Source organism: Hordeum vulgare, chromosome 2H, assembly GCF_904849725.1.
Source record: "Hordeum vulgare subsp. vulgare chromosome 2H, MorexV3_pseudomolecules_assembly, whole genome shotgun sequence".
NCBI lineage: Eukaryota > Viridiplantae > Streptophyta > Magnoliopsida > Poales > Poaceae > Hordeum > Hordeum vulgare.
The window spans coordinates 30,330,641-30,355,721 of NC_058519.1; the positions used below are offsets into that span (position 1 = coordinate 30,330,641).

The following is a 25,081-nucleotide window of genomic DNA, read 5'->3' on the forward strand; positions in this document are numbered from 1 at the left end:
CGATGATGGTGATAAGTCACTATTAAGAAAAGCTCGACTTGTCGCAAAGATGTTTTCGACAAGATCAAACAGTTGACTATGATGAGACTTTCTCACTCGTAGCGATGCTAAAGGTCTGTTAGAATTATGTTAGTTGTTGATGCATTATTTATGAAATATTGCACGTAGGATGTCAAAACATTGTTTCCTCGACGGTTTCCTTGAGCAAACATTGTATGTGATACAACCAGGAGGTTTTGTCGATCCTAAAGATACTAGCAAGTATGCAAGCTCCAGCGATCCTTCAATGGACTGGTGCAAGCATCTCGGAGTTGGAATATATATACTTTGATGAGATGATCAAAGATTTTGGGTTTGTACAAGGTTTATGAGAAACTTGTATTTCCAAAGAAGTGAGTGGGAGCACTATAGAATTTCTGATAAGTATATGTGGTTGACATATTGTGGATCAGAAGTAATGTAGAATTTCTGTAAAGCATACAAGGTTGTTTGAAAGGAGTTTTTCAAAGGAATACCTAGATTGGGCTACTTGAACGTTGAGCATCAAAGATCTATGGAGATAGATCGAAAGCGCTTAATGGAAGTTTCAACAAGATGCATGCCTTGACAAGTTTTTGAAGGAGTTCAAAAGAGATCAGTGAAGAAAGAGTTCTTGGTTGCGTTGTGAGGTGTGAATTTGAGTAAGACTCAAAACCCGACCACGGCAGAATAAAGAGAATAGACGAAGGTCGTCTTCTATGCCTTAGCCGTAGAATCTAAAGTATGCCATGATGTGTACCGCACCTGATGTGTGCCTTGACTCAAAGTCTGTTGAGAGGTACAGAGAGTGATCCATGATTGAATCACTAGCAGCGGTCAAAAATTATCCTTAGTAACAAATGGACTAAGGAATTTTTCTCGATTATGGAGGTGGTTAGAGAGTTCGTCGTAAAGGGTTACGTCGATGCAAGCTTTGACACTACTCCGAATAACTATGAGTAGTGAAACAGATTCATATAGTAGAGTAGATATTTGGAGCATTTCCGAATAGCACGTAGTAGCAGCATCTATAAGATGACATAAAGATTTGTAAAGAACGCACGGATCTGAAAGTTTCAGAACCGTTGACTAAAACCTCTCTCACGAGCGAGACATGATCAGACCCCATAACTATATGGGTGTTGGATTCGTTGGAAACACATGGTGATGTGAACTGGATTATTGACTCTAGTGCAAGTGGGAGACTGTTGGAAATATGCCCTAGAGGCAATAATAAATTAGTTATTATTATATTTCTTAGTTCATGATAATCGTTTATTATCCATGCTATAATTGTATTGATTGGAAACACAATGCTTGTGTGGATACATAGACAAAACACTGTCCCTAGTAAGCCTCTAGTTGACTAGCTCGTTGATCAAAGATGGTCAAGGTTTCCTGGCCATAGGCAAGTGTTGTCACTTGATAACGGGATCACATCATTAGGAGAATCATGTGATGGACTAGACCCAAACTAATAGACGTAGCATATTGATCGTGTCATTTTGTTGCTACTGTTTTCTGCGTGTCAAGTATTTGTTCCTATGACCATGAGATCATATAACTCACGGACACCGGAGGAATGCTTTGTGTGTATCAAACGTCGCAACGTAACTGGGTGACTATAAAGATTCTCTACAGGTATCTCCGAAGGTGTTCGTTGAGTTAGTATGGATCGAGACTGGGATTTGTCACTCCGTGTGACGGAGAGGTATCTCGGGGCCCACTCGGTAATACAACATCACACACAAGCCTTGCAAGCAATGTGACTTAGTGTAAGTTACGGGATCTTGTATTATGGAACGAGTAAAGAGACTTGCCGGTAAACGAGATTGAAATAGGTATGCGGATACTGACGATCGAATCTCGGGCAAGTAACATACCGAAGGATAAAGGGAATGACATACGGGATTATATGAATCCTTGGCACTGAGGTTCAAACGATAAGATCTTCGTAGAATATGTAGGATCCAATATGGGCATCCAGGTCCCGCTATTGGATATTGACCGAGGAGTCCCTCGGGTCATGTCTACATAGTTCTCGAACCCGCAGGGTCTGCACACTTAAGGTTCGACGTTGTTTTATGCGTATTTGAGTTATATGGTTGGTTATAGAATGTTGTTCGGAGTCCCGGATGAGATCACGTACGTCACGAGGGTTTCCGGAATGGTCCGGAAACAAAGATTGATATATAGGATGACCTCATTTGATTACCGGAAGGTTTTCGGAGTTACCGGGAATGTACCGGGAATGACGAATGGGTTCCGGGAGTTCACCGGGGGGGCCCCACCCACCCCGGGGAAGCCCATGGGTGTTTGGGGTGCCGCACCAGCCCTTAGTGGGCTGGTGAGACAGACCAAGAGAGGCCTATGCGCATAGGAAAGAAAATCAAAGAGGAAAGGGGAAAAAAAGAAGGAGGTGGGAAAGGGAAGAAGGACTCCACCTTCCAAACCAAGTGGATTTCGGTTTGGGAGGGGGAGACCTTCCCCCTTGGCTCGGCCGACTCCCTTGGGAGTCTTTGGACCCCAAGGCAAGTCTCCCCCCTCCTCCTCCTATATATAGTGGGGTTTTAGGGCTGATTTGAGACGACTTTTCCACGGCAGCCCGACCACATACCTCCACGGTTTTTCCTCTAGATCGCGTTTCTGCGGAGCTCGGGCGGAGCCCTGCTGAGACAAGGTCATCACCAACCTCCGGAGCGCCGTCACGCTGCCGGAGAACTCTTCTACCTCTCCGTCTCTCTTGCTGGATCAAGAAGGCCGAGATCATCGTCGAGCTGTACGTGTGCTGAACGCGGAGGTGCCGTCCGTTCGGTACTAGATCTTGGGACTGATCGCGGGATTGTTCGCGGGGCGGATCGAGGGACGTGAGGACGTTCCACTACATCAACCGCGTTCACTAACGCTTCTGCTGTACGATCTACAAGGGTACGTAGATCTCTCATCCCCTCTCGTAGATGGACATCACCATGATAGGTCTTCGTGCGTGTAGGAAATTTTTTGTTTCCCATGCAACGTTCCCCAACAGTATGTTCCATCCTCGACTATCCAAGAGAGCTTTATCCCTATGACAAACACGCATGAGACACCTACTGGTGATCCCGAACCTGAAGTGGATTCTCAATCTGATGAGGAACCTCAGCATAATGAGGATCCTCCTCATGATGAGGACTCCCAACCAAATGATGATCCTCAACCTAATGTCAACCAGATCTGGCCAAACGGGTCGTGCCTGACGGGCCGACCCGACTGCCCGCAGGCCAGGCACGACACGGGTCGGGCCCGACATGACTTAAACGGACCGTGCCAGGCATGTGGCACGCCTCGGGCCGTGCCTGGGCCTGGAGGCTGGGCATGCGGGCCGGCACGACACGATCCGTTTAACGTTTTTATTTTTTATTTTTATTTATATATATATGAGATAAAAATAAAGCCCAATAGGTTAATATTAACCCAAAAAACAACCCAAAATGTCAAAACCGGCCCAAATAATAGCCGAACAGGCCGAAATCGGCCCAAGTAGCGACCTAAAATATTAAAATCCTAGCAGGCACGCGGGCCGGCACGACACGACCCATTTAATAATCGGGCCCAGGCGTGTCGTTCCGTGCCTGGCACGATTGTGGCGGGCCGGGCCGTGCCGGGCCGGGCCGTTTGGCCATGTATGATGTCAACCCTCAACCTTCTCGGACAAGAAGAAGTACACATACTAATGAGCCCGTGAGAAGATCACAACGAGATAAGAAAAAGGCCATCTCCAACGATTATGTCACTTTCATGTGTGAGGATGAAAAGTAAAGACGCGTCCAAATGGTTGGTCGCCATGGAAGACGAATTGAAATCTATGAGCTCGAATGATGTTTGGGACTTAGTAGAAGTTCTCGATGGAGCCAAAAGGGTAGGCTGCAAATGGGTCTACAAAACCAAATATGACTCCAAAGGGAACGTTGAAAGGTTCAAAGCGAGCCTTGTAGCAAAGGGTTTTACACAGAGAGAAGGGATCGATTATAAGGAAACCTTCTCGCCTGTGTCAGCAAAAAATTCTTTCAAAATAGTCATGGCACTTGTAGCTCATTATGATTTAGAGCTGCATCAAATGGATGTCAAGACGACATTTTTGAATGGTGACTCAAAAGAAAAAGTCTACATGACTCAACCTGAAGGTTTTGTCATGGAAGGAAAAGAACACATGGCATGTCGCTTAAAGAAATCCATATATCGCTTGAGGCAAGCTTCAAGGCAGTGGTACCTAAAGTTCGACAAGGTTCATAGAACTTTTGGTTTTAAAGAAAATGAAGTGGACAACTGCATATATGTTAAATCCAAAGGCAGTAGTTTCACAATTTTAGTCCTATATGTGGATGATATTGAAAGTGCGTTATATCGACTAGAGGGGGGGAGAATAGGAGATTTTTAGAATCTCATCACTGAGGAAATTCCTTTTGAGGAAATTCCTCACTGATGACTAACTTACAGCGGAAACAGTTAAGGATCAGTTGTGCAATTGTTCACAGCAGCAGTATTACAGAGTGAAGATTATGAAAACAGATTGCACAGCAAGCAGGCACGCAGAATACAGATGATGATTTACTCAAGTGAAGAATTTGGGGTTGAGGAAATTCAGAGAAAGTCTTCAGCAAATTCTTCAAACAGTCACAGTGAAAGTCATCAACACATAATACAGATAAAGTAAAGAGTTGAGGAATTAGAACCCGATTCTTGGTGAAGACTGTTGTTGATGACCCAGTTCCAACTGCTGTGACAGTTGTACATCTGGTTTGGAGCGGCTTGGTATTGAAACCAAAGGACACCCAGTCCCGGGACACACAGTCCCTACCGTATTCTCCTTGAGCTAAGGACACACAGTCCTCGCCCAACACTCGTGGTAAGTCTTCAGGGCAGACTTCCAAACCCTCACAAACTCGGTCACCCGGCGATCCACAATTGACTGCTGGATTGCTCTAGACCATGACGCCTAACCGTCTGGAGGATGCACAGTCCTCAAAGGTAAAAGGCTTCAGTCCCACACAGGAACAACTTCTTCAGTGATGCTCAATCACTAGATTTGGTTTGTGGTTTCGGTGGGTGGTGTATTTCCTCACTGATGAATTACTCTCTAAAGCTCTGAGGAATTGGGTTGCTCTTATGACAAGTGTCAGTTTCTAGCGGAGCAGCCAACCAGCTAGTGGTTGTGGGGGGCGGCTATTTATAGCCTGGGAGCATCCCGACATGATTTGACATTAATGCCCTTAAATAATATGACCGTTGGAGTGGATAAGATCAGTGACTTGGTGTGGCTTATCGAAACGGTCGGGACTCTCAACTGTGAGAGTCCTCATGTCACTCATATTCCTCACTTGAGGCTTTTGGTAGGATTTGGCTTGGGTTGAGCATCATGAGGAAATCCATTCCATAGTGTTACTTTGACCCCCTTTAACAGTACGGTGTTCCTACTCATTAAGTGCGAAGAAAGTAAAACAGAAAACGTAAATCTTCATGCTTCAATTTCTTCAGAACGATTTTCTTCAGGAACCACCGATCTTATCAATATTAATATCTTCATGAGGAATATCAATTTCATCGCAAATTCTTCGCGATTCATTTCTTCAGCTTCAGACCAATTTCTTCAACTGAAGACATATATTTTTAGGGGTCGATATTCTTCAAATATCTCAAACTCCTCAATGACTTATAGATCCTGTGTACACTTAAAAACACATTAGATACTTAACCTATAAGTCTTCAAACCACCAAAATCACAAAGGGGCACTAGGTGCACTTACAATCTCCCCCTTTTTGGTGGTTGATGACAATTAGGTTAAGTCTTCAACAGGGAATAAAAATGTGAAGTGTAAATACTTAATTGAGGAATTTGAAAACAAGATTCACAGAGACTCCCCCTGAAGATATGCATACCTTGAGGATTTTGCTTTTATAGCTTATGCACATTGATGATTTATATCATGAAGATCTCCCCCTGAATCTTGTAAATCATGCATACATATAACATATCATATGAAGAAAATGAAGATGCATGATGGAAAATGGTATCTGACGAATTTCAGCATGCGTGCATTAAAACTTGAGGAATAAGCATGCAAAGAAAAACGTTCAAAAGCGTCAGAGTACCATCGGGCTTAAGTTACAACTCATTACATAAAAACTTCAGAAGAGCCAAGAGTTTGTAACTTAAATATAGTTCATAAGCCCCAAAAATAAATCCCGTTTGAAGACTAACTCTCAAGTTTCTCCCCCTTTGTCATCAAGTGACAAAAAGGGACAAACTGAGGACTAACGCCCATGAAGACTTCATTGCTTGGCAGTTGAGGAAGATCCTTGGCGCTTCTTGGGTGTAGTCTTCTTCCTTGGGCCGGTTGCGGTGTCGAGTTGTTCCTCATCAGATTCGGCAGTGCGGAAGGACGAGAAGGAGCTGTCTTCAAGATCTGGCACTGGAATGGGCCTGAACTTCTTCTTGGGAGGCCACGACCAGTCAAAGTCCTGCTGAAAGTTCAATTCTTCAAGCTCAGTCTGGGTCTTCAGATGTGCAAGGGTAGCCCAGGTGCGATCAAAAACCTCATGCAGATAGTGATGATTAAGCTTGACACTGTTCTGTGTCTCAGTGAGGGTTTTCACAATGGCACCAAACTGACGTTTGACCCATTTGTGATTGTGATCCACCTTCTGATGAAGACTGAGAAGAAGCTCTCTGGTGTTTAGCACGTGAGGAGGAACTGGGCTTGGCGGACGAGTCTCAGTGTCGTCCCATGAGGAATATGCATCGGGCTCTTTAAATTGACCATCAAGAGGCGTGCTTCCTTCATCAATTACAGACTTTCCTTTTCCCTCAATAGGCTCGAAAGTCTTCTTGTTGACTCGGATAGGAGGCATATAACCAACATGGTTCTGGAAATCTGCGTGAAAGTTGATGCATGTCCTTGTCCTGAGGAATCTCATGATCCATGGTGCATAGATTTTGTGATCATAGGGGCACATTGCATTGTCAGCCAAAGTCCTCAAGAAGAAATCATGGATATTCATGGGGATACCGTGAATGATGTTGAAGAGGATGTTCTTCATGAGGCCGATGACATCTTCGTCATCATCATGGCCTTTGATTGGCGCTAGCACACTGCAGAGAATGCGGTAGGCAGACCGTGGTGTGTACTTTAGCTCATGGACGAGGAATGTGGTTCTTGATGGTTTTCCTGCAGCCAAAGGCTTCATGAGGACTTCCATCATTCCATTTGGCATCTCACGCTCACCATAAAGCTTCACTGCCCCTTCTGAAGGAATTGGTACGGGCAGTTCTCTGAGGAGTTCAGACGCTGGAGCCTTGTAGTGAGTATTTTGGGTCATCCAGTCGAACACCCAAGTGTTGATGTCATCAGCATTGCCCGAGATGTGCAGAGTTGAATAGAACTGAAGAATTAGCTCACTATTCCAATCTGATATGTCTGAGCACATAGGGAGCAAACCTGCATCATGTAGTACACTGAGGACTGGTTCCATGCAGGGAATCTCTTCAAGTTCATCATGAGGAATGTGCCTGTGCTGGAATATCTTGTTGCGGCCACAGAGCACAGAGGCATAGTAGTTCATCTGAGTCCTTGTCCAAAACTTCAGATGCCTCATTTGAGGCCTGTCATAAGGATTCTCGCCGATGAAATACATGTGTTCCTCAAAGAAATTCTCTTTCTGAAACTTTGGCCTCTTCGAGAATGGCAGGCGCTGAACTGGATTGAGATTGTGTTGAGGAATGGGAGGGGAAACAACCATGGCAGATTCTGGGTTGAGGACAATGAATTCATTGTCAGGGGCGGGAACATTTTCTTCAGCAGTTTCCTCAGGATGAGGAATTTCTTGTTCTAGCTGAGCATCAGGCTGAGGAATTTCTTCATCCTTCTCAGCTTGAGGAGTTTGATCATCCTGTTCAGTGGGAGGAGCCTGCTCAGACTGGACATTTTCTTCAGCTTGATTTTCATCAGCTGACTTTGTGGCAGAAGAAGATTCATCAGCTGCTGCAGCTGAGGCTTCGGTAGTCTCTTTCTGAGGAATATGAGGTTGAGGACTGTCATCAATCTGTATTTCCTCATCAGTATGCTCCTCAGAGGCAGCATCCTTCATTTCCTCATCTGCCCTCGTAGTGTGGTCACCAACGACGACCATTTCAAATGATGGTGCAACATTAAGAGGCACCGGGTCCAGTGGGGCAGATTCTTCAGTTTCCTTGAGGCGTTTTGCCTCAATCTTTTCTTCTGCTGAGGAAGCTTTTCTCTTCTTCGCTTCCTTCTCAGCAGCCCTTGTCTTTTTCGCGTCTGATGCAGACGGGATTAACCTCTTCACCTTTGAAGCTTTTGGTGAAGGTGATTTCTCAACAGATTCTTCAGCTGGCAGTGAGGAACCAGCTGGAACAAAGTCATCAGCCTGCTTTGGTGAAGCAGCTGGATCAGTAGCAGTTTCATCAGGAGCGGTCTCAGTGATGATCTCTTCAATGGCCGGCTCATCAGCACGGCGCTCTTGGTGTTGTTCCTCAGCTTGAGGAATTTCCTCCTCAACAGGAGATGCATCTTCTGGCTGTTCAACCAGGGGCTGAGGAGTTGGTGCTGGTGGGGGGTGACGTCTGTTGTAGTCATCAACAGCACTAGTGGCTAGCTTGATGAAATTGTGTTTGATGCTTGTGCGGTCTGACAGTTTCTCACACTTGTCAGTTAGGACTTGCAGCTCTGCCTGGGTGGACACCAATGCTTCAGGCATCAACTTGAGAACATTTTGCCTGAGGAATTTCTCCTTTCTGACCTTTGCAATCTTTGCCTGCTTGGCCTTCTGTTCCTTCCACTTGGCTTCATTTATGAAGGTAGCCACCATGTGGCTGACACCAGGAGGAAGTTTCAAATCATTAATGGGTGTGTTTGGATCTTCATACCACACATTGATGAAGTCGAGGAGGACCTTGGGGTCCATCGCCAGAGGAATAGCACTGCCTGATGCTTGTGCTACCCTTTCTTGCTTGTTCCTGATGATGGCTTCCAGAGTTTCATCATCATATTCTTCACTTCCATCTGATGCAGACGGGACGGTGATGATTTTGCTTGGGCTGGGCAGAGGTGCAGGTTCAGTAGTTGCCAAAGTCTTCACATGGGGTGTTGAAGACTTTGTCTCCGAGCTAGTTGCAGCTGGGAGTGAGGAGCTGGAGCTGGCAGTCGTAGTCTTCACGACTTTCTTCGGTACTGGCTTTGGAGGTGGAGCTGAGGACTTTGGTGTAGATGCGATTGGTGCTGAGGGTTTCGGCGCTGATGGTTTTGGTGTGGACGATTTTGGAACCGAGGGTTTTGAAGCTGAGGGTTTGGTGACAGAAGTCTGTGCAAGCTTCTCTTGGGGCTTTGAAGCTTTTGGCTTTGTTGGCACAGACTTTGGTTGAGGAATCTCGGAGCCTGAGGTTTCTGCTGCTGAGGAATGAGCAGCACCGGAGGCAGCAGCTGAAGATTCATGAAATTTCTTCACTGCTGTTTCTGCTTGCTTCTTGAGCTTGGCCAGATGCCTTTCTTTTTCCTCTGGGTAGTCATCAAGTGTCATAAGACTTGAGGGATGAGCAACTTGATGATCCTCAAGCGGGGCCCTTCTGCCAGGAGGCTTCAAAGCAAATTTCTTCGCATATTTTGGAGTCACAAACCTGTACTCCTTCCACTCCTTTGCCCATCTGCGTTCAATTTTCTGCAGCCTAATCTTCCTTTTAGGCATAGTCTCAGGTTCATCATCAGGCATGCAGTAGTCCAGGTATATGTCATCAGGAATGTCCACAGCTGTGTTCTGCTCCAGTTTCTTTCCTCCCTTCTGTTTCCTTTCTTCCTCCATTTTCTTCAGACGAGGAACTTTCTGAGGATTTTGAACTCTTGAGGATTCTGATGAGCCTTGAAGAGTTTCTTCCAGAAACGCTGCAAATGAGTTAATGTGATGAGAACCGAGAGATTCATCAGCTGACATGTGTGTACCTGTGAACAGAGTATAGTTGCGAGGAATTTGGAGAGGTCATATGCGTTCTCAGATTTGAAGAAAATGAAAAGTTTGACAGTTTGAGGAATATAACCAGTGGTTGAGGAATTTGCATAAGCATTCTGTTCTTGGGTTCCAGAGTTGTACAGATCCGAAAATTCGCACAATTGAGGAATCTCGTGAAAATCTTAGATGCTTAGCTAGTTCATCAATGATTGTGGTGATGGATAGTGTTTGAGGAATCATGTGCGCATCATATCTTGAGGAAAAACAGATTTCGCATTGGAGAGGTAAAATTTTAGATCTAATCTGTTGTAAAAATGGGATATATTTACCCTGGAAGGTGCGAACGAGGAACACAAAAAGGTGGCGTTGGAGAGGCTCTTCGGTCAAGTGTCCAATGTACCCTAACTTGGCAGCAGAGGACGTCTACGGCGGCGGCGGACGTAGATGTTCCGTCTCCGGCGTGATCCTGGCGGCGAGAAGGTTGAGGCAGTGAAGCTCTTCCTTGCCGGCGTCAAGACTTCCAGCGGTGGCGCTAGGGTTCGCTGTGCTGTGGCAGGAGAGCGATGAGGCGAAGAAGATGATACCGAGGGGGTTAAGGATATATTTATAGCCCGAAAGTTACTGTTTGGCGCGAAAGTTTCGGACCGAATAGCCCCTGCCTCTACGTCTCCGCAGGACACGTGTAGCTCCTGTACGATGCGGTGGAGATAGTGGAGATCGTGGCTATCCAATCGTGGGAAGTGGGGGTTCAGTTACTGTTCCTTTGAAGAAAACAATTTTTCGAAGATTTGAGGATTTTCGTTACAAAATCATCAGCTGACAAGGATGCAGTGAGGATTTTGAACAAAGTTTCAAGTAGAATGCATATGAAGAATTGAATAGACTGGATAAGTATAGCATAGAGGGAAAATCGGGTCCGATCACATTCACTTAGCAGAAACATCAACTTGAAGAAATAGCAATAAGTGAATGCTGTTGAGGACTAGAAATCACAGTCTTCCTAGGCAAATGAAAGTCATCAAGTGTTTTTGAAGATTTTGCAATAGATCATCACAATGAAGAACAACTGTTTTGAAGAAAATTGCATTGTGAAGAATTTGATCATTTGAAGAAAATCAATCTTGAGGAATTTCACATTGTGCGGTGGCGTTGCCCACCATATAAGAATGTTGATTACAGACGCCGCGTACAATTGTCGTAGGGCCCTGAGAATCAATTTCTTCGTTAATTTCTTCACATTCAGAGTGACTTTCTTCATTGGTTGAAGAAAATCGTTTCATCATGTGTTGCACATCTAAGTCATCAACTTTGCATAAGTGTTAGGATGTGTGCATGTTTTTACAAAACATTTGAAGACTCTAAGATATTTAGCTCACACCGCAACTTGCAAAACCTTTTCTCATCCAAGGGCTTAGTGAAGATATCAGCCAGTTGATCATCAGTCTTCACATGGTCGATGAGGATATTGCCCTTGAGGACATGGTCCCGAAGAAAATGATGACGAATCTGGATGTGCTTGGTCTTCGAGTGCTGTACTGGGTTATAGGCAATCTTGATAGCACTCTCATTGTCACAGTAGAGAGGCACATTCTTCATGTTGATGTCGTAGTCCTTGAGGGTTTGCTTCATCCATAGTAATTGAGCACAGCAAGAACCAGCAGCAATGTACTCAGCTTCGGCAGTGGAGAGTGATACGCAGTTCTGCTTCTTTGAGGACCAGCAAACCAGTGATCTTCCGAGGAAATGGCATGCGCCAGACGTTGACTTGCGATCCACGCGGTCACCAGCATAGTCTGAATCAGAATATCCTACCAGATGAAGATTGGAGCCCTTGGGATACCATAATCCTAGTGTTGGTGTGTGAGCTAAGTATCGAAGAATATGTTTCATAGCCTTATGGTGTGATTCCTTCGGTTTTGCTTGAAAACGTGCACACATGCAAACACTAAGCATTATGTCTGGCCTAGATGCACATAGATACAATAAAGAACCAATCATAGAACGGTATACCTGCTGATCGAAATCTTTACCATTTTCATCAGTGCCGAGGTGACCGTTGGTAGGCATTGGAGTCTTGGCACCTTTGCATTCATGCATGTCAAATTTCCTCAGAACATCCTTGAGGTATTTCTCCTATGATATGAAGATTCCATTGTTTTGTTGACGAATTTGAAGACCTAAGAAGAATTTCAGCTCCCCCATCATAGACATCTGATATTCTTCACTCATCATATAGGCAAATTCATCACTGTATCTTTTGTCAGTACAGCCAAATATGATATCATCAACATAAATTTGACATACAAACAGTTCATTATCATAAGATTTTGTGAAAAGAGTTGGATCGAGTGAACCAGGTTTGAAGCCTTTCTTCATGAGGAATTCCTTCAATGTATCATACCATGCCCGAGGGGCTTGCTTGAGGCCATACAGAGCCTTTTTGAGTCTGAAGACTTTGTCTGGATTCTTTGGATCCTCAAAACCTGGGGGCTGAGCAACATATACTTCTTCCTCAAGCTTACCATTGAGGAATGCACTTTTCACATCCATTTGATATAAGATGATGTTATGATGATTAGCATAAGCAAGTAAAATTCGAATGGCTTCAAGTCTAGCAACAGGTGCAAAAGTTTCATCGAAATCTATTCCTTCAACCTGGGTGTAGCCTTGGGCTACTAGTCGTGCCTTGTTCCTCACCACTTGACCGTCCTCATCTTGCTTGTTTCGGAAAATCCACTTGGTGCCGATGATGTTATGCTTGCGAGGATCTGGTCGTTTGACGAGCTCCCATACGTCGTTCAGCTTGAATTGAAGAAGTTCCTCTTGCATGGCTTGGATCCACTCCGGTTCCAGAAAAGCCTCAACTACTTTTGAGGGTTCTGTGATAGATACAAAAGAGAAATGCCCACAAAAGTTAACTAAGTGTGAAGCTTTTGAGCGAGTGAGAGGACCTGGCGCGTTGATGTCGTTGAGGATTTTGTCAAGTTCTACTTCATTTGCAATCCTCGGATGTGCTGGTTGACGATTTTGCCTGGGCTAAGGAAGTGGTGTTGTTGCAATTTCCTCAGGAACATCTTCTTGTCTTTCATCAGGGATGGGGATTGTTTCTTCACCAATTTCCTCAGTGGGAACAATGTCTTCAGTAGGCTTAAGCTTTATCGCTTCCTCAGGAGACAGCTTATCTGGGTCAGAAGGCAATTGCTCTCTTTGCGAGCCATTAGTTTCATCGAACCGCACATCTACAGTCTCAACAACTTTGTTGTGATAGTTGTTGAAGACTCTGTAGGTGTGCGAGTCCTTTCCGTAACCGAGCATAAAACCTTCATGTGCCTTAGGTGCAAATTTTGAGCTATGATGAGGATCTCTAATCCAGCATTTTGCACCGAAGACTTTGAAATAACTTACATTGGGTTTCTTGTCAGTGAGGAGTTCATATGAGGTTTTCTTGAGGAATTTGTGAAGATATACCCTGTTGATGATATGACATGTAGTGTTGATTGCTTCAGGCCAGAAGCGACGAGGAGTCTGATATTCTTCAAGCATGGTTCTCGCCATTTCAACCAGAGTCCTGTTCTTTCTTTCGACGACACCATTCTGCTGAGGAGTATAAGGAGCAGACAATTCGTGAGTAATACCAAGTTCATCAAGATAATCATCAAGACCAGTGTTTTTGAACTCGGTTCCATTATCACTCCTGATATGTTTGATCTTGATGCCGAAGTTCGTCGAGGCCCTTGAAGAAAATCGTTTGAAGATTTCCTGCACTTCAGTTTTATACACGATAATGTGCACCCAAGTGTATCTGGAATAATCATCAACTATGACAAAGCCATATAGAGATGCTGCATTGGTTAGTGTTGCATAGTGTGTAGGTCCAAACAAATCCATATGAAGCAATTCAAATGGATGGGTAGTGGTCATGATGGTTTTGGAGGGATGCTTGGATCTGGTCATTTTCCCAGATTCACAAGCACCACAGAGATGATCCTTGAGGAATTTGACTGATTCGATGCCAATGACATGCTTCTTCTTTGCAAGTGTGTGCAAATTCCTCATGCCTGCATGACCTAGTCTTCTGTGCCACAGCCATCCTTCTGAGGTTTTTGCTAGTAAGCAAGTGGCTGGTTGAGGACCTGTAGAGAAGTCAACAATGTACAAATCCCCTCTTCTTACACCTTCGAAGACTTTGGATCTGTCAGATTCCATGATAACTACACATCTATATCTACCAAATATAACAATCATATCAAGATCACAAAGCATCGAGACTGACATGAGGTTAAAACCAAGGGATTCAACAAGCATCACTTTGTCCATATGCCTATCCTTGGAAATAGCTACTTTGCCAAGTCCCAATACCTTGCTTTTACCTTTATCAGCATATGTGATTTGCTTCAGAGGTGATGGAGTTAGTGGCATATTCATCAGTAGGCTTTTATCACCAGTCATGTGATGTGTGCAGCCACTATCGAGAACCCACTCAGTATTTTTGGGTTTGTCATCCTGTAGATGAATTAGTACAGCTTACCATCTCATATGCTTCAAGTTTGAAGAATATGATACTAATTTCATCATAACAGAAATGTAAGGACGTGTGAAATATTTCTATTTTATCAATCATTAGCTTGCGTCCTATCAAGCATTTCCTCAGGTCTCCAGCAAATTCTTCAGATGATGATTTTCATCTGGAGACCTGACCTGCAGAAGTGATTAGTTTGATTTCTTCACCACCCACATTTGAAGGGGTGGCAAAGCGTTCATCATCCTGCGAGCACCATATGAAAAAGGTGGCATTGACGCTAATGCACTTCTCTTAACAGTAGGGGGGTTAAAGTACTCATATGAGTATGCAGAGAACTGGTTTAAGGATTTATGAACATAATGATTTGAAGAATAGCTCTCATAATCATATTCCTTGTAGTTTCCCTGCATGTTAGACGCATAAGCACGGGTATGAGCATAGTTTTGACCAGTTGAGGATTTTGATCCTCTTGAAGACTTTGGTCCTCCTGAGGAATTTGATCTGGGGTTCAGATTCTTCAGAGGTGATGTCATGAGGACATTTACTTGGAGATTTTCAAGACAATTTTTGGGAACCCAGATTTTCCTCAGAGGAGGGTCATTCCTGCAGTTAGTTCCAACATATCGAGCAAATACTTTACCAGATTGATGTTTGAACAGTTTATAGTTGGAATCAAATGACTCATCAGAGGAATAGGATAATTCACATGAGAAGCCAGTTAGATTAGATGGATCAAAAGGAGGCCCAGTAGCAGCAACCCATGAGGTTTTTGGATACTGCTCAGGTTTCCAATAAGATCCATCAGCATTCAATTTCCTCTCAAAGGCAATTCCTTCTTTCCTCGGGTTTCTGTTCAAGATCTTCTTTTTGAGCACATCACAAAGGATTTGATGTCCTTTGAGGCTTTTGTACATGCCTGTCAAGTACAATTCCTTCAACCCTGCATTTTCATCAGTGACATTTGTGTTTTCCTCAAGTGAGGAAATAGACACAACAGGTGCAGTTGAAGAATTTGTAGCAGTGGTAGCATTTGAAGATTCTGGTGAAGAATCAGCAGTCTCACGATCAATGCATTTAAGACATGGAGGAATAAATTCAACTTGACTGGCGCTGATCTGCTGAGATAGTAATGAATCATTCTCCATACGAAGATCATCATAAGACATCCTCAGCTTCTCAAGATCAAGCTTCCTTTGAAGAAATTCGTAGGAAAGCTTCTCATGATCAGTGAGGAGTGTATCATAACGATCCTGAAGAATATCAAATCTAGACTGAAGATTTTTCATGTCATCAGCAAGGATTTGATTAAGATTCATTTCATCATTCAACAGATCATCACTTTTGTCTAGCAGTTTTTGAAGCTTTTCAAGAGCAGTTTGTTGTTTAGTGGCAATGATGGCAAGTTTACTGTAACTGGGTTTTTTGTAATCATCATGTTCACAGTCACTTGAATCAGATGAGGAGGCATTATGTGATACCTTTGAACCTTTTGCCATGAAGCAATAGGTTGGAGCGAAGTCATCAGCATAGTCATCAGTATGGATGGTGCACTCATTTTCTTCAAGATTGAAGATTGACTTGCTGACGAAATTGGTTGCTAGCGAAAGACTAGCCTGTCCGGATTCTGAATCTTCTCCAGAGCCTTCTTCATCATCACATTCTTCTGATTCTGCCTCGGAATCCATTTCCTTGCCAATAAGTGCCCGAGCCTTTCTGAAGCTAGTCTTCTTGTGTGAGGAGGACTTTGAAGATGAGGATTTTGAAGATTTCTTCTTCTTCTTTGAGTCATCAGAACTGTCATCCTTGTATTTCTTCTTCTTTGATTCCTTTACCCAGCGAGGACAATCAGCAATGTAATGACCTGATTTCTTGCACTTGTGACAGGTCCGTTTCTTGTAGTCCTCAGATGCCGATTCTGATTTCCTCATGTCTCTTCTTGATGATTTACCCAACTGGCCTCGTCGTGTAAATCTCTGGAATTTTCTCACTAGCATTGCAAGTTCCTGACCAAATTCTTCAGGGTCACAGCTGCTATCATCTGTGTCTTCTTCTTCAGATGAGGAAATTGCTCTTGCCTTCAGTGCACGTGGTCTGGCATAGCTTTGTCCATATAGATCTCTCTTTTCTTCTAGCTGGAATTCATGAGTATTTAGCCTCTCGAGGATATCAGCAGGATCTAACATCTTGTAGTCTGGTCTTTCTTGAATCATCAGAACTAAAGTATCAAATGAAGAATCCAAAGATCTCAGCAGTTTCTTCACAACTTCGTGATCAGTGATGTCTCGAGCTCCCAGTGCTTGCAGTTCATTTGATATGTCACTGAGGCGATCAAAAGTGTCTTGGCAGCTTTCATTGTCATGTCTCTTGAAGCGATTGAAGAGATTGCGAAGAATATCAACACGAGAGTCACGTTGGGTTGATACTCCTTCATTTACCTTGCACAGTCTCTCCCAGATCAGTGTTGCAGAGCCTAAGGCACTTACTCTTCCAAACTGGCCAGGGCTCAGATGACCACAGATGATGTTCTTCGCCTGAGAATCGAGTTGCTTGAATTTCTTCACATCAGCTGCAGTGACACTAGCAGAAATGATGGGGACACCATTTTCCACAATATACCAGAGATCATTGTCTATAGCTTGTAGATGCATTTGCATTTTGTTCTTCCAGAAGGGAAAGTTCTTTCCCTCGTAGGTAGGACATGCTGCAGTCACCTTAAACATGCCTGCAGTCGACATAACTAAAACTCCAGGTGGTTAAACCAAAATCACACAGAACAAGGGAGTACCTTGCTCTGATACCAATTGAAAGTGCGTTATATCGACTAGAGGGGGGTGAATAGTAGATTTTTAGAATTTTATCACTGAGGAAATTCCTTTTGAGGAAATTCCTCACTGATGACTAACTTACAGCGGAAACAGTTAAGGATCAGTTGTGCAATTGTTCACAGCAGCAGTATTACAGAGTGAAGATTATGAAAACAGATTGCACAGCAAGCAGGCACGCAGAATACAGATGATGATTTACTCAAGTGAAGAATTTGGGGTTGAGGAAATTCAGAGAAAGTCTTCAGCAAATTCTTCAAACAGTCACAGTGAAAGTCATCAACACATAATACAGATAAAGTAAAGAGTTGAGGAATTAGAACCCGATTCTTGGTGAAGACTGTTGTTGATGACCCAGTTCCAACTGCTGTGACAGTTGTACATCTGGTTTGGAGCGGCTTGGTATTGAAACCAAAGGACACCCAGTCCCGGGACACACAGTCCCTACCGTATTCTCCTTGAGCTAAGGACACACAGTCCTCGCCCAACACTCGTGGTAAGTCTTCAGGGCAGACTTCCAAACCCTCACAAACTCGGTCACCCGGCGATCCACAATTGACTGCTGGATTGCTCTAGACCATGACGCCTAACCGTCTGGAGGATGCACAGTCCTCAAAGGTAAAAGGCTTCAGTCCCACACAGGAACAACTTCTTCAGTGATGCTCAATCACTAGATTTGGTTTGTGGTTTCGGTGGGTGGTGTATTTCCTCACTGATGAATTACTCTCTAAAGCTCTGAGGAATTGGGTTGCTCTTATGACAAGTGTCAGTTTCTAGCGGAGCAGCCAACCAGCTAGTGGTTGTGGGGGGCGGCTATTTATAGCCTGGGAGCATCCCGACATGATTTGACATTAATGCCCTTAAATAATATGACCGTTGGAGTGGATAAGATCAGTGACTTGGTGTGGCTTATCGAAACGGTCGGGACTCTCAACTGTGAGAGTCCTCATGTCACTCATATTCCTCACTTGAGGCTTTTGGTAGGATTTGGCTTGGGTTGAGCATCATGAGGAAATCCATTCCATAGTGTTACTTTGACCCCCTTTAACAGTACGGTGTTCCTACTCATTAAGTGCGAAGAAAGTAAAACAGAAAACGTAAATCTTCATGCTTCAATTTCTTCAGAACGATTTTCTTCAGGAACCACCGATCTTATCAATATTAATATCTTCATGAGGAATATCAGTTTCATCGCAAATTCTTCGCGATTCATTTCTTCAGCTTCAGACCAATTTCTTCAACTGAAGACATATATTTTGAGGGGTCGATATTCTTCAAATATCTCAAACTCCTCAATGACTTATAGATCCTGTGTACACTTAAAAACACATTAGATACTTAACCTATAAGTCTTCAAACCACCAAAATCACAAAGGGGCACTAGATGCACTTACATATATTCTATTGGCTTGCAGTGATAGGGATATGCTGCATGAGACCAAGAGATTGTTGTCCTCAAATTTTGACATGAAGGATCTCGGTGAAGCCTCGTATGTCCTTGGCATTGAGATTCATCGAGATAGGTCCAACGGAACATTAGGACTATCGCAGAAGGCATATTTTGAGAGAGTACTACATAAATACAATATGCATAAGTGCTCTTCCTAACCTGCCCCCATAGTCAAGGGTGATAAATTTGGGACATTCCAATGTCCAAGGAACCAAAATGAAGCTGATCACATGAAGTCGGTTCCTTATGCTTCGGGTGTCGGAAGAATCATGTATGCTCAAGAGTGTACATGCCCTGACTTAGCTTTCGTAACCGGGATGCTTGGCAGATTCCAATCTAATCCACGACAGGACCACTGAAAGGCCGCAAAGAAAGTCTTACGTTATATGCAAGGTACTAAAAATTTCATGCTTACATATAAAAAGTCTGATAACCTGGAAGTTACTGGTTACTCAGACTCTGATTTTGCCGGTTGTGTGGATAGCAAGAAATCCACGTCATGTTATATATTCACACTCGCTGGTGGAGCCATATCGTGGAAAAGCTCCAAGCAAACGATAGTTGCCTCATCTACGATGCAGGCAGAGTTTGTAGCATGTTTTGAGGCCACTGGGCAGGCTATATGGCTAAAGAAATTCCTTCCCGGACTTAAAGTGGTTGACAACATTTCGAGACCACTGACATTGTACTGCGATAATGAACCCGCAGTTTTCTACGCTGATAACAACAAGTCAAGCGTTGCTGCCAAGGACATTGACCTAAAGTATCGTGTTGTTAAACATAGAATCCAGGATCAAACTATTAGTGTTAAGCATGTCAGTACGACACGTATGCTTGCGGATCCGCTCACTAAAGACTTACCACCCAATACATTTCGTGAGCATGTAGCCGGCATGGGATTATTGGAAACCTCTTGATTCTGGAATTATTGGACCACTAATATAACCACTCCCCATTAAGTAATATGTATTCCACTTCGAAATAGGATGTGTGCTATGAGTATGGCGGTTCAATGGCATTTTATTTGTTGTTGTAACACCTTACTCTGGTATATCATTCCTATGGAGAATGGACAAAAGTTATTGAGCCTAACGATCAAGGGGAGAATGTTGGTATTTGATCTAAGGCCCAACGGGCTGTAAAGAAAAGAAGAAGAAAATCACAGAAGGATAAGAAGTAACGTGAAGGAGAGGGGCCACGGTCCAACGATCGTTTCCCTCGTCACAACAGAAGCACCCTGATCGGGGGCACCCTAACCAACAAGTGGTTTTGGTCCCCTGTCGCCAGTGCACATAAAAAGGATGGGGAGCAACCGGCACCTACGAGAGATCAATTCACGTACGGGTTACTCCTGCTCCCCACATCCCTAAAACCCTAACCGATCTGGGAGAGCGCTGCACGACGGGATGACCATTTCCAAGCTCTGTCCCTGTTCCAGGGCAGTGCCGGTGGCGCCCGGAGGGATGCCGCTACCCGCTGCGACCGTCTGCCCCGAGCCTGCATCACGCCTGCATTGAGCAGGCACAGGACTTCGCATCGTCTGCACCAATGGCCTCTTCCATTGGTGGTAAGAACCCAATCTCTCTCTCTCACTTGTTCTGTTAGGCGTAACATCCAGTCATGTTAATCCTATCGGATTATTATCTAACATAATGAAACAACGAAATATGAATTTAAAGAATGATGCAGCTAAACCTACAATAATGTGATGCAAGAAATGTATTATGACATGTGTAAGAAAAAAAAGGCGGCACTCATGTGTCGGTTGCCCGATTTAAGGCGTGGACCGGTCACCTCACCACCCGTTGGATCGGGGTCACATGACCATCCGATCAAGTCACCACACTCATCTCTTCACCCCACCCTCGTCTTCCATCACCATGCTTGAAAACCACTCATCAGGGCGTCTTGTAGCTTGGACGCACTGGTCGCAGCTTCGGTAGGCGATCGTAGCTTCCACGGCCGTTTATAGCTCCCGCGTTAACGGCCTAGTTGCAACACTGCTTGAAGGAAGGACGAGAGCGGTCCTGCACCGGCATCGCTCAGTTGTAACTTCCAAGTTCTTCTAAAGTAAATTCATTCCTTGCACATATACCAAAGGAATAAGATACAACGGCTAAATGCTAATCCCTCATTTAGAAGAGTAACCAATATCATGTGCGTGCAGAAGAAAGGCGTATAAATGGAAGAAAGAAAACGAGGAAACAACCAAAATCCGGTGTTTACAGAGTTGGCTCAGCTCATACTTTGTTTCCAGCAAAAATACATTCCAAGATTAATACTTACTAGGAGTACGTAACAGAAACTATCGATCCTAACACACAATAAATACGGAGGTCATTTCTCCCCACACAATGGTGCAGTCTGCACCAGAGTTTCCTCAAAAATATATTAAAAAATTTCCAATATCAGGATTTTTCATAGGCAACAAACCGGTTAGCAGCCAAATACAATTTATACCGGGCTGAGAATCTAGTTAGGTTCAGCAAACAATAATAATTGAATCACCAACAAACTTATCTCCATCTTTTTAGTTTTTACACTGAGAAGGACGCATCCTTTTGACACAAGTCATGCTTCCTTTTCACCTACATGCCGTCGAGCAGCTTGGTCTTTTGCCCTCCATTGCGTCTTTCTTTTTCCGACACTCCAGGCAGAGATAAGGGCCTCCCCAAGGCGCGTATGGAGAAGAACAGTGGCTGCCTCCATTCTCCTCCATCAAGCCTTCAAATGGTTCTTGGTCCACTTGGCAGATTGCACAGCGAGAAGGCGGTGAAGCTGCTTTTAAGGACAGATTCCTACCCAACCTGAAAGAACGAAGCTTGGTGCTTAATTGCCTGGGCGTGAGCAAATTCATTGAGTAATTCTGGACTGTCATTTCTCCACACAAAACACAACATTAATCAGAAGTAGACAGCTGCCATTGCTTTCATAATAATCACAATATTTGAAAAGAGCATCAAAGCACTTTTATGTTCTACACTTCTAATCACTCATCATGCAGTTTGTTTATTCCAGGCTTCCAGCAGAAATAGTGCATTGTTCAATCTACAGAAAAAGTACTGAAATGTAGGAATGACATACTGCACCTCCAGAGTCCAAGATCTACTCTCAAATACAGATGCCAAATGTAAAAACCAATAGAGCATATCGTGTACTTTTCTTCTCAAAAGCATACCACAAGAGAAGACAAGTTAGTGCCCAGAGTAAGGGTATACAGCATGGGAATTCAGCTAAACATTCTTATCGGCTATAAATAAAGTATGGCACAGAACTATGCCCAAGTTTGAGCCACACTTGATTAAATGGTTACAATTTGATTGATCCACAGTCATATAACTCTAAATTCAATCTTTGAACCAAAAGCTCTGGAATATGAAATAAAGGTGATGCAAGATGTCAACAAAAGGTTTCAACAAATAATCGTGTCAAGAGAATCGTCCTGTTGCCAGTAGCTATCCATAGAATTTATTAGAAAAAGTAACAGAAGAGGAGTCACAATAAGCATGATTCATAATCACACAACACCAATTACAGATGGATGACTGAGGAATGTCAAACTGACTTTATCTACACTGATTACTCTATTCCGATTCCAGAGTATAACATTCTGAACCCAATAAAATTCTCCAGTGCCAGCAAGTGTGATACACAGCCGAAAGCTGAATGAAGCATATGCAAAAAAATAATCATGCAGACAAGTGCAGGTGGCACACGGTTCAGAGGGTTCTTATCACACATAACAATGGACAGGAATGGGAGTAGGTACTTGATAAGGAAAACAACATGTTGGCACCAAAGTGGGAATCATGATATAAAAGAATTACATAAGCCATGATACATACAAAAGGCTCTCCAAATGCTCTAAGAAATTGACAAGAACACATCCTAATCCACGTCTTAGAATGCCACAGCAAAGGTATGTGATCAAATAGGCAACAAGCATGATAGATGTTCAATCAAAATTCAGAGATGTAAAATAGCATAATATAAGAAAGCACACAGAACTATGAGAAAACAATTAACTCAACAAATTTGCTGGATCATTGCAGTAGCAACTAGAACGTACCTTTCTTCCAACATTGCAGAGCCTTCTTCAAATAGCTCCTCCACAGAACCAATAGAGGCGGACTTGCCTCCAAACTTTCCAACTGAACTGTGTGACCTTCTACGAAAAAGAAGAGACTTGAGCTTGTTCTGATTTCTCTTTGGGGATAACTGTGGCGACGTCAAACGATGATCGGATGGGATGATGTCAACCACCACACAGGTGGTATCATCTTTCAGCCCGCATTTTTTCAGAGCTTGCTGCATACATAAAAATAGATATCAGAATTGGGAATTGAGTGAATCATGCCAACAGGCATGGAGAATCTAGGCACTACACGCAATCGGCTACGTGCAGAGTTACCTTAACCACAAGCTTCGCAGCGAGTTCTGCAGGCAATCCTCGGCATGACTGTGCTGCTGCCTCATTGGATAGTGCATCCCATATGCCATCAGACGCCATTATCAGCCTTCCTCCGACACTTGAGAGCTGAGATTACCAAAGAGAAAGAGACAACTTTAACAACTCTGCACAATAAGCACCAGAACAAAAGAAGCTACAAATTACATGCATTTTGTAATGCCTCCCCACCTTCACTTGCTTGACATGTGGAACCGGCACAATGTACTCCCCAACATCCATGTCTCCAATGGATCTTGAGAGGCACAAACCACCTGGCCAACAACGGAGAGGGCCAACCTAAGACAAAACATTCACACAGCAATGCATCATCAGAACGATCACCAAACAAATTGTTCGCCAGTAGTTCAGTCTAAATTATCATGTTCTGTAAGGGATTGTTCGGGGTCTAAAAGAGAATCGCTACCTCCTGCCCGCCGAAGAGATTCAGACGGCCGACCTCCCCACCGCTCGCCGTGACACGCTCCCTCTCCTCGACGTTCTCCTCCAGCCTGTGGTCGACGGTTAGAAGCTGCAGCTCGCCGCCCTGCGTGTCCAGGATGCACCGGGAATCCCCGACCGAGGCCACGGTGACCGTGAACCCGTCGACGACCACGAGCGTAGCCGTCGTCCCCGACACCTCCCCTGAGTAAACACACAGCCGGCGATGTTTAGCGACAGGCTCAACAGGCGTGCTCCGCAACCGCCATCTGGACACACACGATCCGTCTCACCCTTGCGCTGGAAGTCGATGTCGGCCTTGACGAAGCCGGCGACGAGCGCGCGGGGCAGCGCCTGCAGCCATTCCTCGCGGCCGCCGATGTCCGGCGGGAGCGCGCTCATCACGTGCTCCAGCAGGTGCTCCTTGCTGAACACCGCCGCCGACACCCCGTTGTGGCCGTCGAACACCTGGCGAAACGGCCACAGATCCAGCGAACCCGTCAGATCACAGATTTCCACAGACCAGCGACGAACCCGGACACGAAAAGAGGGGGGCGGGGCAGTACGGCGAAGACGGAGAAGGCGGTGGAGGGGTCGCCGGGGACGCGGAGGCAGTCGGGCTTGACGAGGAAGTAGTCCTCCCCGCGCTTGGCGAAGCCGGCGTGGCCGTAGCGCAGCGCCGGGCGCTCGGAGCCCCCCGCGCGGAGCTCGCGCCCGATCAGCGTGGCCAGGGGCAGCGCAGGCGGAAGCTTTCTCCTCTCCCTCTCCGCGCCGGCCATCTCGCCGCCGCCGCCGCTTCTTGCCCCCGCAGTCGCGCTCGTGTCTGCCTACCGCGGGCCACAGTGCACCATTCCCTGCCGGGGAAAAGGCCGGGGACGGAGACAATGGCGGGACGCGTCGGGGGGTCGGATCTGGCTGGGAGTGGGATGCCGGCCGGCGAGGACCGGAGCGACGGCGAGGCCGCGAGTTGGGATTTGGGATGCTGTCGTGCGTGCTGGCCTGGAGTGGGAGGAGAAAGGCTTATAATTAGCTGGCGAAATGCGGCGACAGGGAGGACGAGTGGGATTTTCGGAAAGGGCAGGGTGCTCCCTGATAAAAACAATGGCCAGCTAAATAAAAAAGAAAGTATTTTTTTTCCTTACACAAAAGTAAAGCCTTTAATTACAGCAAAACGAAAAAGGTAAAGCAATATTTCGGTTTCTAAACCTATCCTTTTTTTTTTAAACACGGTACAAACCTGAATGCCCATATACGTGTACATACATTTACCCTACAATCGTGCACACGCATCTTACCTCTATTAGCATCTTTGAGATACCGAGACGGGACAAAGTTAATTTGGTGAGCGTATGTGAGCATTTGCGGTTCTATTGTCTTCAAAAACA

At 44.7% G+C, this 25,081-nt stretch overlaps 1 protein-coding gene across 1 annotated transcript; it reads right to left on the reverse strand.

Moving 5' to 3' along the window:
- Nucleotides 1-21,183: 21,183 nt before the first annotated feature.
- LOC123424636 (probable protein phosphatase 2C 33) lies at nt 21,184-24,707 on the reverse strand. Its single transcript, XM_045108270.1, has 7 exons — nt 24,263-24,707; nt 23,990-24,164; nt 23,683-23,900; nt 23,448-23,555; nt 23,220-23,345; nt 22,878-23,116; nt 21,184-21,615 (listed from the first exon to the last, which is right to left on the reverse strand). Exons 1-7 carry the CDS (start codon nt 24,473-24,475, stop codon nt 21,393-21,395), a joined length of 1,302 nt encoding a protein of 433 aa, XP_044964205.1. The 5' UTR covers nt 24,476-24,707; the 3' UTR covers nt 21,184-21,392.
- Between the last annotated feature and the right edge of the window lie 374 nt (nt 24,708-25,081).

What these genes read in the sequence shown, in the direction of transcription:
- LOC123424636 (XM_045108270.1), bottom strand. Translation starts at nt 24,475, where the DNA reads ATGGCCGGCGCGGAGAGGGAGAGGAGAAAGCTTCCGCCTGCGCTGCCC. An exon ending in ATCTCTTCGGCGGGCAGGAG is followed by an intron (nt 23,556 to 23,682) that starts GTAGCGATTCTC and finishes GTTTTGTCTTAG; the next exon opens with GTTGGCCCTCTCCGTTGTTG. An exon ending in CTGCGAAGCTTGTGGTTAAG is followed by an intron (nt 23,117 to 23,219) that starts GTAACTCTGCAC and finishes TTATGTATGCAG; the next exon opens with CAAGCTCTGAAAAAATGCGG.